Raw genomic sequence first — 15,000 nt, forward strand, 5'->3', positions numbered from 1 at the left:
GGTGACCTGATTAATTTCTGAGGGGGGGGGGGGGGGGGTGGGTGGCTTAAGAACTAAAAGTGAACATGTTAGATGGCGCCACATACAACTCTATTATAGAGTTGTATTGTGGCGCCATCTAACATGTTCACTGACTTGGATGAGTATGTCTATGTAAGCTGGCGAGCTTTTCGGATATCGGAGTAATCTAACGTCAGTCTTTTTGTTCTTTCAGCTGAGATGGCCGGTGTCGAGGCGAAACGGGCGAAGATTGAACCTGAGTCCGGAACGTGCATCCTGTGCAGCAAGAAGTCGCCACTCTCTGAACTAAGCAAGGCAGCGGGCAACAGTTCTTGGAAGACATTGTGTGACGCAGCCGCAGTTAGAAACTTTTATCCAATTCTAAAGCTAGTCCAAGAAGGCGCAGTTGAACTTCCTAATATTCCAATATTATACCATAGGGCTTGTAGATCAGACTTCACTCACAAAAACCACCTAGCTACTTTGACCAATGCAGCTAGAAGTTCTTCAGTTGATACTGGCGATGCGGTGCGACGGCGATCATCACGGGAAGAGACAGGATCAACTTCAACGGTCTATGATGATAAATGCATTTTTTGCCAGCGTGCTTCAAAATTCATAAAAGGCAGTCGTACCCGTGAAACAGTTGTCTTGGCTGTTGAACTTCGAGCAGATAAGACAATAAGAGATGCTGCGACAGCTCGCAATGATGAGAGAGTTTTGGCATTGACTACACGAGATATGGTTGCAGCTGAGGCTCACTACCACTTCTCCTGCTATAGAAACTACACACGGCCCCAAAAACCTCAAGTAGAAACTGACATTGAAGATAATATCGAGAAAAAAGAAATGATACGATGTATATTCAATTTCATTCGCACTGACTTGTTCTTGAACCCGAGGATTGTTCCAATAGTTGATGTTGCAACAGATATCCTGTCTTCAGATACATTTTCAGTTGATGTTCGTGACTCCATCAAGAAGAATCTGCAGCGCACATTACAAAGAGAGTTTGGAGAATCGCTCATCTTCTTCAATGTGAAACACCGTGTATACTTGATGCCCGATAATCTGACAAAGCGAGAGATTGCTGCAGAGTGTGTAAACCTGAAAGCAGAAGTGAAAGCATTTGAACGAACGGACGGTGAAAGTAACATTGTGCGTGCAGCTACTTCACTGCGACACCAGATCAAAGATGCTCATTACAATGAACGTTGGCCGCCTCAGCCAGCAGAACTCACTTCAGATTACGTGAAGATATCAGATTCTCTTCGTGTATTTCTGCATACTTTGATTTGCGGGAGTGGGGGTAGCTCTGCGCGTGCCGACACACTGGTATGGTCGATGGCTCAAGATATCATCAATGCTGTACACCGGGGTACCATCAGAACATCGAAGCATGTCCTACTTCCGTGGGTCATGAAAACGCTCACCGGTAATACAGAGGTCATCAGAATATTGAATCGACTCGGGCATGGATGTTCGTACACAGTTCTGGAAGAAATCGAGACAGCGCTATGCATAGACAAATTAGCAAGTGTGGAGAAAGATACAGTACCACTTCCGTCACATGTGCACCCTTCGGTCCCGACTGTATTAGCATTCGATAACATCGACAGGCTAGAGGAATCGCTGAGTGGTGGCGGAACATCGCATCGCGTCAACGGTATCATCGTCCAACAGAAGTCGCAGTCGTGTTTGCCGTCCCAACCTCCATCGGCAGTATCCAAAGCAGATAAGAAGCGATCTATCCCGTCATCCAGCGATTTAGTTCCAATATACAGCGGTGGGAAACGAGAGGGCCCACCTGCAATCAAGCCTGCAGATCTTTCTGACACTCTTGCAGGCGCAACATCCCTTGCGCAGCGCCGAAATCACGTATGGATTATGACTCGCATGCTGGAACCATGCGACCAGACAATCAGTTCGTGGACTGGTTTCAACATCATGACTAGAGATCGTGTTCAGGTGACGGAAGATGTAGTTGGCTACCTGCCGACTATAAACGCGCCTGCCACAGATATGGCAACAGTGCAAGAAATCCTCAGAGAAGCTCTGAACATCATGTCATCACTTCAGCTTGAGCGTATACCGGTGGTGCTAGACCAGGCACTATTTGCTAAGGCGACCGAAATAGCATGGAAAGATGTCGATCGATATGGAAGAATCGTGCTCATGATGGGGAACTTCCATACCATCTGTAACTTCATGTCGAGCATTGGGAAAATGTTTGGAGATGCAGGCCTTCGGGATGTAGCTGTTGAGTCAGGAGTAATCGCTGAAGGTTCCATCAACAGGGTTCTGGAAGGCAAGCAATACAACCGTGCTGTGCGACTCCACAAGTTGATGTACGAGGCACTAATGCGCATCATTTGGAAGGGCTTCCAGGTGTGGATAGAAAGCAATCATCCTGACAAGGAACCCCAGATTCGAAGCACTGACCTCAAAATTCGCAGCATCAAGGAGGATGTTTGCCACGAGACTCTCGCTGCTGCTCTCGATGATGATTCATGTGTACAGAGCTTTGACATGTTCGCGAAATACCTACATTTTCTGCGAACCAAACATGGAGACCTGGCTCGCTTCTGGATGATGTATATTGATATGGTAGAGACCCTGCTGGGGTTGATTCGTGCGGATAGAGAAGGCGACTGGATGCTTCACTTGGCTTGTGTCAGAAGAGTGATCCCTTGGTGTTTTGCAATGAACAAGGTGAACTATGCTAGATATCTACCAGTGTACTATGCACAGATGACGCAACTCCACGAAACATGCCCCGAGTTGTACAGGCATTTCAATCAAGGCTACTTCTCCGTACAGCTTAGACCAGGGAATCCATTTGCCAGAATCGCTGTTGATCAGACAACAGAAGAAACAGTAAACAAAGATACGCAAACAGCTGGAGGAACACGAGGTTTTAGTCTTCGACAAGGGGCTGTGTCACGATACTATCTAACTGCAGAAAATCGGGCTACTGCACTGAGGCAACTACGAGAAACTATCCTTGTGAATGGCAGCGACACATCTCACGCCAAGCACCCTGACTTGTCTACTTCTCGCATCAAACGTGATGAGTCTGGCGTCACAGCTATCTGTGATCTACTGGAAAATGACTGGACCAATCCATTCGCCGATGATCCGTCATGTCTTCTCAGTATATCTACCGGAGCGGCTGCGAGGGAGGACGTTTCTAATGACCTACTCAACACCCTGCAAAAGGGGGAAGCGGCGTATCAAAGCTTCCAGAAACGTCTTGAAGAGGGAACAGGCTTTTATGACACATTGAACAAGCTAAACTTGAAGACCTTTGGTAAGATCAAGCAGAAAGTTGTGAAGGGCACAAACAAGGAGATCGTCCTGAGAGCTGACAGACAACTGTTTGCCACCATGATACTCATCGCCAAGACAAGGAACCTCGACATGCAACTTGTCCTTTGTCACCCACTAGGGCCGTTACCATGGTCTTTGGCAAACGTTGATGGGTCAATGAAAAAAACGAACAAAGCTGCACTTGCGAAACACATGGAAGGTCTTGTGGAACCAGCCGAGAACGTTGACAAGCGAAGTGCAACAATAATTGATGCGATGGCTCTCATACAAAAGATGCATGGCGAGAACGACACGTTCGAAGAACTATCTGACCGCATCCTTGCTGCAGCGCTTCACGCTGGTCAAGGCAGTGAGCGCATCGATGTTGTCTTTGACACATACACAGAAGAATCCATCAAAGCAGCTGAGCGTGTGAACCGCGGTTCAAATGAAGGCATCAGTTTCAGCGAGATCAGACCCGCACACAAAATCATGAACTGGCGGCGTCTCCTTGCTTGCAGCCAGACAAAGGAGAAACTGGTTGTGTTTCTGGCGGAGTCGTGGAAACATGAAACAAATCGCGAAAAGCTAGGCAACAGAACACTGTATGTCACCTGTGGTGAAAAATGTCTGGTACTGACCCGCGATAGGTGGAAGTTGGTGCAAGCACTCGAATGTAGCCACGAGGAAGCAGACACGCGTATGTTTCTCCATGCAAAGCACGCCGCTACCCACTACAAGACGATCATCTTAGTGGCAGATGACACCGACGTTCTGATCATGTCTTCATCTCAGCAGAACCATCGATAGTCAGCTCTTCATCAGACGAGGAACAAAGGTTCGAGTCAGAATGATCGACGTTGGAAAGTTGGCTGCGGTATTGGGGTCTGGAGTTTGCAGTGCATTGCCAGGGCTTCATGCATGGAGCGGGTGTGACACTGTGAGTGCTCTGGCTAGCCAAGGAAAGATAAAGGCTTTGAAGCTTGTGCAAGCGAATGAGCTGTATCTTCAAGCATTCACAGATCTGGGATCTTCGTGGAATGTACCAACAGACGTCTTCAATAGCATTCAGGCCTTCACGTGTCAGCTGTACGCCAAGAACACGAAGATCGTCGGTGTTAATTCGCTCCGTTATCACATGTTCTGTGCAAAGAAGGGCCAGATCGAATCTGGACAATTGCCGCCTTGTGAAGACTCCTTGATGCAGCATACGCTTAGGGCCAACTATCAGGCGGCTATCTGGCGACGCAGCCTTGAAAACCTACCAGACGTCCCAACACCATCAGCAGGACATGGTTGGGAACTCGATGATGGCGGTTCGCTCACAATCCGATGGATGGCGGGTCTACCAGCTCCAGATGTCGTCTTGAATCTCATCTCATGCACATGCAGAAGGACGTGTCGACCGTCAGATTGCTCCTGCATACTGAATGGGTTGAAGTGCACTGTTGTGTGTAAGCTGCAGGGATGCTCCAACATGGTGCAGGATGATGCTATCGTGGCTCAGGATGCCAATGACTCTGATGGCGACTCTGATGATTAACTTTGTGTGCACTGTATATTGTATAGCATATGTTGTTCTCTATTATAATGCAGGCCAAATTGCCTGAAAATCTTTATAGACAGATAAACGGTTTAGCAAAATGTATAATTTGGAAGATCATACCGGTGTTATTTGACTAAAACATGACATGTTCAATGATACCTCCGCTTGCTTATTAGGAATATACATCGTATGGTGTTAAAATCAGCTCCATACGTCTTTCCAAACTCTAGTAATGAATAATTAATATAATTGGCGGCCATTTTGAAATCCAAGATGGACACCAAAGTGCAGATTTCCTATGTAACAATTTCCGCCTGCTTATTAGATATCGTATGGTGTTAAAATCCTCTCCGTACGACATTCCTAACTTGCGTTATCGTCAGAATAGATAATGCCAGCGGCGGCCTAAGTCATTTTATGCCTCTTTACATTTATTTGTTGTAAACTCGTGGTGGATGATATGTTTTAGTTTTTGAGTTATTTTTATAGACAGATAAACGGTGTAGCACAATGCATAATTTGGAAAATCATACCAGTGTTGTTTCACTAAAAAAAGTACAAGTCTAATAATAAAATATTGAAAAATATATGATTTTTTTTCGATAATTGATTTTTATAATAATTAATCTAAAACAAAATGCTTCATATTATTTTTTATTTAGACGGTACACATCGGACGTATATTTAGTCGTCAACCGCACATCGATAGCTAGTATAGAAGTCCAGATACACGTGCAACAATGTACCCCACCAAATGGGCATTTTCGAGCTGGGTGGTTTCAAAGATGGCGTCCATCCGGGCACTAAGCTACCGTTCTCAGATGTCCATCACACCTTTTCTGACACTTGAGACATTGGTCTAATGGAAAATCATAATGAGAATTACTCCCCCCGCCGGAGCATTACTTTTGGTCTGGCTCAAGGACTAATTGGTTTCCCGACCTATTGGAGGATATTCATGACAAAGGTTCAAACTGTCACTGAAAGTCACAAGGTTGTAATGCACAGCTGCAAACACATTCACCACAAAATCAAGCAACAATGATGAATGGATGAAACATACGCAGTGCACAGGGAGATGTGATAAAGTATGAAAAAATAGTTTCTAACAGTCCACCACTCAATGGTATTGTACATTGTGGTTCATGGTTGGTGTTTTCGACCATTTTTTTTTTGTGTAGACCCTTTAACACAAAGCAGCAAAAGCAGGGACCCCCTTCTAGGGATTGTAGCTCCCTCCAATAAGTAAATATTTATTTAACTCATCATTTCTACTTTCTCAATGCAGGCATTTTCAATGTAAAATTGAATACAGTCAGATCCTGACATTCGCGGGGGATATGTTCCTGGAAAATGCCGCGAATGTCGAATCCGCGAACGTAGGGGCATTGTTTCAATGGGAAAAGGGGGTATAGGTTCCAGGCAGTTCCTGGTACGCAGAAAATCCCACGAATGTCAAGGAAAATCCCACGAATGTCAAGGAAAACCCCACAAATGTCGAAGAAAATCCGCGAATGTCAAGGAAAATCTGCAAATGTCAAGGAAAATCCGCGAATGTCGAGGAAAATCCGCAAATGTAGAGAAAAAACCACAAATATGCCCATAAAAAGAATGTCAAATCACGTGGTTACGCACGTACAGCTGCTTTATGCGTGGCATGTGGAAGATGTGTTCAGAACTGTAATGTGCAGAGCTGGTGGGAAATGGTTTATGCGTGGCATGTGGAAGATGCTTTTAGAAGTGTCATGTGCACAGCTGGTGGGAGATGGGGGTTTTTTTTGCACCCGCAAAAAAACACAAATACGCGGGACACAGGGCGCAAATGTAGAAGCAATTAGCAATTTATCAACTGCGAAAATGCGGAACCCACAAATGTTGGGACCGCCATTGTCGAGGTCCAACTGTACTTCATATTGAATGTCAAGCCATCCAACTGTATTCCATTGAGGTATAGTCTAACGCTGTTCTAAAAAGTGAAACCAAATTTCAAACACTGTTATTTATATTTTCTCAAATTGTTTGATGGGTTTTTCTTCCATATTTTCTTGCCTTGTGTAAATCCACCCATTCTCTTGATTGGATATTGATCTGATAATAAAGTTGTCAATTCCTTGAGAAGAATGTGTCATGGTTTCTAACAGTGCTCACTACTTACACATCCAACTTCACACGCATTCATTCAATTGTTTATTATGAGCTCTGTAAGTCGTCTGCTACGAATGTTTTATATGTTTTTGTTATGCATGAGCTAAATTTTGGATTATGTGGTGTACACATTCCGAGCAACAACCTGTACTTACCCTTCTACTGTCTGCTTATTCCATGTAATGTTATGAATTGTTGTCATCATAGTTGAGAAAGCATTAGTTAACGTTTTGTTCTTTACCACAGTCCCAAACGTTATTACCAGTAAATCAATAAAGTTAATAAAAAAGATAAAAATCCCCCCCTTTAAAAACAGTACAAAATTTAAACAAAATAAATTATTTCATTTCTTTTATTACAAATTCATTTGTGGACACCCATCTCATTCATGCTTGTGGACCCCTGGATGATACTGTATTTACCTTCACCACAGGTATGACCTGTGTATCCTGATCGGCACTCACACACACCAGGCTTTGTGCAGCGACTCCGACTCCTGCAACTGGGTTGGCAAACGGCTGCACAAACATAGGTAGGGAAACCCATCACAACCATGTCTGCACAACCAATAATATATTGCACCACTTTCAGAACTGATACAATAACACCAGGTTACGAATTCAGTATGATCCAAATATTCATGTCACATCGGTCAGACCGCCTACGTTAACACGGGCCGTCTGCACTGGGATCCTTTGTCCCAGGAAATGGCCAAAATTAGAGGTAGCCCCAATGAAAATAAGAGTCTTTCCCTGCTTCCGGGCCCTACAGCGCATTATGCCACCATGGCATGGAAACATTGGCCTGATAAATCATGACGGCCTTTTAGGAGCATATTACACGTGTGACTTTTGTGATGGGAAGTCCTCACCTGGCCCCACCCACACAAAAAAGAGGTGTTTACACATACAATATTACACTGACTAGCCTGTCTATAAATTACATACGCTGCCTCCTCAGCGTCATGTGTACCAAGACAACTTACTCTGACAGGTCCCTGATACATGGCAATCTAACTTACCTGAATGATACTGACATTGCTACACTTGACCACAGTCAGGTTATGGACCTCCTCCCCCCCTTCCTTACACATAACAATAATACAACATAATATGGGGTTTACTGCTTACACTATTATTTACTCACGTTAACCGAGTTATACAATTATCATTTTGATCATGACGCTAAATTCAGATCTTTTATGGTGTTAAGAGGATAACAGGGAAATGGATTCCTTGAAACGTCATGGACTTTCCTAATTTCAACCGACCCTGAACAGGATACGCTATGCCTCATTAATCGACAGTACATAGGCATACCAATCATTCACTACACCCAGAAATAAATACGATGAAAGTGAACAATGCAGCATTCTTTAAAAAAAAATTCTGTAACCACAAATACACGAGGTACGTATTACTATTACCTACTCATAGGGACCATGTATTACGTCACTCTTCTTGATACACCAACATATCCCAAAGTATCTTTTATAAAAAGCATGCCTTTTATAACCAATATTATGACTATTTTAGGTCACCTGGAACGAAGTTTAGGGGATCTTATGTGATGGCCTTTTGTCCGTCCGTCAGTCTATCAGTCCGTAAACAATTGAAACTTCTCTGAAACCGCTGATGGGATTGTGACCAAATTTGGCACAAATGATATTTGTAGTATTATGACTAAAGTTTGTTCACGGCATTAAAAAAAAATCGAGTTGTAAGGGGGTTTACCGGGGTCAAGGTGGATCCAGGTTTGACCCCCCAAAATAGGAATTTGCTTTTTCCTCTGAAACTACACAAACTATTTTGATGAAACTTGACCACAACCTTCGTCACCCGTGATGTACCGAAGTTTGTTCACGGCACTTCGAAAATTAAAGTCTAAGGGGGGTCTACGTGGGGTTAAAGTGGTGCCAGGTTTGACCCCCCAAAATAGGTATTAGCTTTCTTCTCTGAAACTACACACACAATTTTGATGAAACCTGACCACCACCTTCACCACCCATGCTGTATCAAAGTATGTTCACGGAATAAATAAAAAAAACTGCCCCATTTGGGGTCTATGGGGGCATTTCCCTCAAAAATAAGTATTTGCTTACTTCACAGAAACTACACACGATTTCGATGAAACTTCACCACACCTTCACCACCCATGATGTACCAAGGATGATCACAGCATAAAAAAAAAATCTACCCCTTTGGGGTCTACGGGGGGAAGGGGTGGGGGGGGGTGCCCCCCAAAATAGGTATTAGCTCTCTTCTCAGAAACTACACACGCAATTTCGATGAAACTTCACCACAACCTTAATCACCCATGATGTACCAATGTTTGTTCAAGGCATTAGGAAAATTGGGGTCTTAGGACATATATGGGGTTGGGGGAGGAGGCGTTTCCCCCCAAAATAGGTATTTTTTTCTTTGTTTGTTTAAAGTCTTATGATTATGTTAATATGATTCTAAATGCTGTCCTGTCTTCCAGCAATCATTGAAATTGGTATAAAATACCCTTCGTCGGTGCATTATTCTGTTTATTCTACCAGGGGAGCGCCAGGGGTATTGCCCCCATGTTTTAACTTTCTTCTTCCTGTTACGTATCATTAACATCTGTGAAAAATGGTCTCACTTGCAACAGAAAATGTGGTGAGTCACTCTAATAGAGTAGTTCTGTGGCGACAACCACAGGTCACTTAAATATTTTCATTCCAGGGTTTCTTCATACCTCTTTGTTAACACAAAATGGACTGGGGGAGCCATCATGGCCCTCACTCGCTGAATTTCACAATTTCTCGAGATTACACCATACGTTTCATTATTTTTTCTTTCGATTCTTGTGCATCTTTTGATACCAAATTTATTGTTTAATTGTTACATGAAGTTTGACTAGGTTTCATAATTTGTGAGTGTTGCATATTGGAATATTCTTACAAGTATATAAATAATTAATTAGCTTGTAATTATTTTAAAACATTAATTTTACCAAAATTAACAACTCAAAAACATTCTGTAATTGAGATCTTGTGTCCTCTTCCCCCAGTCTTTTGAGCCTCCAAAAAAAGCCCACTCGTTTCAGGGTTAAAGAAAGCCATTTCCTCAACATCGTTTTGACTGGAGTACCAATTTATTAAGCCTCTCTCTCTAGCATAGGGGTAAGGCTTATTGCTGTTGTGGCGTTTGTTTCTACAATTAGCGCCACAAATTTTAAGGATCCCACAGAGTTTCTTAGACCTCTATGAGTATTAAACCACCACTAAGGATTTTCTCCTTTTTCTGCCAATGTCTGATAATCCGGTTCACTATGTTCAGAGCTTGGATGTCGATCAGTATTTTTTGGAGATTTGCAAACCTATATATTTTTGGAAGCTACAGAGCCGAAGCAACAAAAAAACCAATGTTTCCATTTTCTCAGAAGTAGATATGGCGGCCATCTTGGATTTTGAAAAATGACCTCCCGCAAAGGCAATTTTCTCAATATTTCAGCTTCTAAACCACCCAGGGTCTTCATTTGAACAGCTAAACATACATTTTCAGGGGCGGAGAATACAATGGTACCAGTTATAATGTGGTAAATCACTTCTGGGGGCCATTATGCCTTTGTCAAGCTATTTTCCGCTGCATTTTATGGGATTAATGTGTACAACACATACTGACATGTGTCAATATGTGAACTGTGTCAATACTGTGATGGTGGTGGCTGTGTTTATAGGTGGTGGTTTCATTTGCTGTATTTGCAGATTCCAGTAGGTATATATCATGAGTGAGATACCTAGCCTTTGTCAAGGGACGCATCAAACCCAGGAATCCACGAACTGGAAGCTGTGTGTGCTGTGCCAATCTGATGATGCGAAGAAAGGCTCACTTGTACAACAACCCAGAATCGACTCCTATCAAAATCCAAGAATGGGAGACAGAGAGATCCAAGAATGCCATGTTCAAATCAATGATGAACTACCGACACCGTGTGGAGGCAGTCCTATTCTTTGTGGTAGCATCTCGAAATGCTGATCTGATGCTCCATCTTACAGCTGGAGAAGCACTGGGCAAGCTGTTCTTTGCAATGGACCGGAACAAGTACAAGTGAATCTGGCCCTGATATATCAGCGATATGTATGCTAAAACAGGGCCAGAAATATGCCAGAAATGCCAGTATGCCAGTATGAAAGATGCCAGTATGCCAGAAATACAAGTTTGTGTGGCAAGGGTGCCTGGAGGGCGTGAATGGTGTTGGTGTCTTGTTTTCTGAGGAGATTGTAGACAGTGTGGTGAGTGTGACCAGAGTAAGTGATAGGTTGATGATGGTGAAAATGATGATTGGAAAGCTCTTGGTGAACGTCATCTCGGGATATGCTCCGCAGGTTGGTCGGAGCGATGAAGAGAAGGACAAGTTCTGGTGTGCGATAGAGAACCTGATGGAAAACGTGAAAGACGAGGAAGTTGTTGTGGTAGGAGGAGACCTAAATGGACATGTGGGAAGGAGTATGGATGGTTTTGAGGGAGTTCATGGGGGTTACGGATATGGTGTGAGAAATGGAGAAGGTGAAAGGATTTTGGAGTTTGCTGATGGAGCTGATTTGTTGATTTGTAATACTCAGTTCCAGAAAGAGGATAATAAGCTTGTTACATACACGTCAGGTGGGTCGACGACAACCGTTGACTACCTGATGGTGCGTAGGCGAGATAGGGGGCACCTCCGGGACACAAAGGTGATACCGGGGGAGGAGGCTGTTTCACAGCACCACTTGGTTGTCTGCGACATAAGGGTGAAGGGTGCGAGGAGAGCTCGGCGGGTGAAGTACCAACCGAGAATGAAGGTGTGGAGGTTGAAAGAGGTGACAGTAAGGGAGGCATTAAAAGAGAGGCTGAGTAGGGTAGAGGATGATGTGGTTGAGCTTGAAAGTGGTTGGATGTCAATGAAAGATAGTATGTTGGGAGCCGTTGGTGAGGTATGTGGATGGACTAAAGGACCACTGAGGCACTCGGAAACATGGCGGTGGGATGATGAAGTTGGAAAGAGGCTTGACGAGAAGAGGAAGAAGTTAAAGGAGTGGCAGAAGGCAAAGGGTACGGGAGCAGAAACAGCAGAGCATGAAAGTTATAAGGCAGCCAAGAAGGCTGCAAAGAAAGAGGTAGCAAAGGCGCAGGAGGCATGTAGGAAAATGTTTGGAGAACGCTTGGATTCGGAAGAGGGTCAGAGAGCAGTATTCAGGATTGCAAAGCAGATAGCGAAAGAGAGGTGTGATGTGATGGGGGTGAGTTGCTTGAAGGATGAAGTGGGACAAATCGTTGTGGACCCAGATGGAATTAAAGGAAGATGGAAAAGATATATGTAAATGCTGTTGAATACAGAGAATGAATGGGATGGCAACATAGAGAGTAACCCAGTTTTAGGACCGGCAGAGAAGATAACTGAGAAGGAAGTTGAGGAAGCGATAAAAGCAATAACAAAAGAAGAAAAAAAAAAAAAAGAAGAAAAAAGAAAAGTAAGATAAGCAATAGAAGTAAATAAGTTATAAATAAGTAAATAAATAAGGTAAGTAAAAAAAAAAAAAGCGATAAAAGCAATGAAGAGTAGAAAAGCAGGAGGGCCGACGGGAGTTGTGGGAGATATGTTGAAGGCAGCAGGAAGTTGGGGTGTGAAGAGAATGACAGAGATCTTTAATCTGGTGGTGAAAGAAGGCCGCATTCCAGTGGTTTGGGAACTGAGTACCCTCGTCCCTCTATACAAGGGGAAAGGCGACCCTCTAGAGTGTGGCTCGTACCGAGCGATAAAGTTTTGGAGCATGGAATGAAGGTATTGGAAAGGGTGTTGGAGAAGATGATGAGGAAGAAAGTGAAGATCGACGAAATGCAGTTTGGATTTATGCCAGGAAGAGGAACGACAGACGCGCTTTTTATTGTGAGGCAGTTGCAGGAGAAGTACATGGAGAAGAGGAAGAAGTTGTTTCTTGGGTTTATTGATCTGGAGAAAGCATTCGATAGGGTTCCACGCAAAGTATTGACATGGGCAATGAGGAAGTTAGGAGTGGAGGAATGGTTGATCAGAGTAGTGATGGCAATGTACAAAAGAGCGCGCACAGCTGTAAGGACGAAGGACGGGAACAGTGGTGAGTTTGAGGTGAAGGTGGGAGTGCATCAGGGGTCGGTACTAAGTCCACTACTATTTGTAGCTGTGATGGACGTGCTGGCTCAGAACGTAAAGGAGGGTTTACCGTGGGAGTTGTTGTATGCAGATGATCTGGTGTTGATTGCGGAAAGTATGGATGGACTGAAGGAAAAGATGAACAAGTGGAAGGAATGTATGGAGGCAAAAGGTCTGAAGGTGAATATCGAAAAGACGAAGGTGATGGCAAGTGGTAAAGCATGTGGTGAGGTGGAAAGAACTGGGAAGTGGCCCTGTGCTGTGTGCAGGGAGGGTGTCGGAGTGAACTCCATTCAATGTACAATGTGCGCTGAGTGGGTTCATCAAAAATGTAGTGGTCTGAGAGGGTCATTAACCAGTGTGGCACCTACATTCAAATGTAAGGTGTGCACAGAGGGAGCTGCACATGGAGGAAATGTTGAGTTGGATCTTGGAGACGGCGTGAAGCTGGAAGGTGTGAAAACATTTTGCTACCTCGGAGACATGCTGAATGGAGAAGGTGGATCAGACTCGGCAACGGTTGCTTGAGTGAGATGTGCATGGAAGAAGTTTCGGGAACTGAGTGGCGTGCTGATGAGGAGGGGAGTGTCGTTGATGCTGAAGGGAAAGGTGTGTGCTGCATGTGTGAGAAGTGTTATGATTTATGGGAGCGAGACATGGGTAATGAACGTAGAACAGCAACGAAGGTTGGAAAGGGTGGAAATGCGAATGGTTCGATGGATGTGTGGAATATCGTTGAGAGAGAGGAAGACAAATGATGAATTGCGAAGAATGATGGGAATAGAGCCTGTGATTGATGCTGTGAAGAGGAACAGGTTGAGATGGTTTGGTCATGTGTTGAGGAAGGATGAAAGTGACTGGTTGAGAAGAGTGATGGAAATGAATGTAGAAGGAAGTAGAGGACGGGGAAGACCAAGAAAGACTTGGCTAAAGATGGTGGAAGAAGAAATGCGGGCAAGGGGGTTAACAAGGAGAGATGCAGAAAATAGGACAAGATGGAGAAGATTGTCATGGTGACCGCAAGGCTAACCCATGCTCTAGCAGGGAAAATGGCCTTAAAATGCATGTTGTTGTTGTTGTTGTTGTTGTTGTATGTATGTATGACCTGAGAACCAACCACCCTGAGACCTGGAGAGAACTTGGAGCAGGCAACATATCAGTCACCAAGAATGACATTCCTTTTGTATCTTTTGGTGCAGACCATGCATGTGAACATCTGAACAGGTTAATGAAGGTTCACTCTGGGCTCGTTGGCATCTCCAACAACGCCAATGCTAGACAGAGATTCTTCATGGCCACACCGGAGCTCTCAAGCTTGTCTAGAGAGTTTAAGGGTCAGTTCGGCAGTGTAGATGGCAAGATCACAGAGCATCATGACCTTGGATCAAGTACAGTCAAGAGGGAGCATGACACAGTTGATAAAATTAAGACAGCCATACTATGTCACGGCGATCCATTTGCAACTGAGGGGGATAGGCTGCACAATCTGATCACGCATGCCTACATCCCAGAAAATGGAAGTTTTCCCATCCCAGAAAATTCACACACTTCCGAGAAAATGGAAACATTCGTTTTCTGGTTGCTTATACTCTGTAGTTTCCAAATATGTATAGGTTTGCAAATCTCCAAAAAATCTGAACGAAATTACACAACAACCTGGACTATGAGCTGTATCTTGGAGCCGGCTGGGACTTTCAGGATGAAATTTTCCATCAATAATGGGAATAAAAAGTTTGCGGGATTGACATAATTCTTTGACGTCGACCTAATTTTAAGGTTGTGACCCAATTAAAGTCATTTTAACATTTGTCAAAAAACTTCACAAAGGCTCATCTGATGAGAAAGAAATTGTGCTCTAGAAA

The 15,000-nt window shown here is 43.9% G+C and overlaps 1 protein-coding gene across 1 annotated transcript in view; it reads right to left on the reverse strand.

Annotated features, from left to right (window-relative positions):
• The window catches only part of VWDE (von Willebrand factor D and EGF domains), a 184,755-nt gene that overhangs the window by 30,024 nt on the left and 139,731 nt on the right, over nt 1–15,000 (reverse strand). Inside the window, exon 24 of the mRNA XM_068121625.2 lies at nt 7,423–7,518. Coding sequence (XP_067977726.2) covers nt 7,423–7,518 — 96 coding nt within the window. The remainder of the gene's footprint in view (nt 1–7,422; nt 7,519–15,000) is intronic.

Source organism: Myxine glutinosa, chromosome 7 (genome assembly GCF_964187855.1).
Source record: "Myxine glutinosa chromosome 7, kmMyxGlut1.1, whole genome shotgun sequence".
NCBI lineage: Eukaryota > Metazoa > Chordata > Myxini > Myxiniformes > Myxinidae > Myxine > Myxine glutinosa.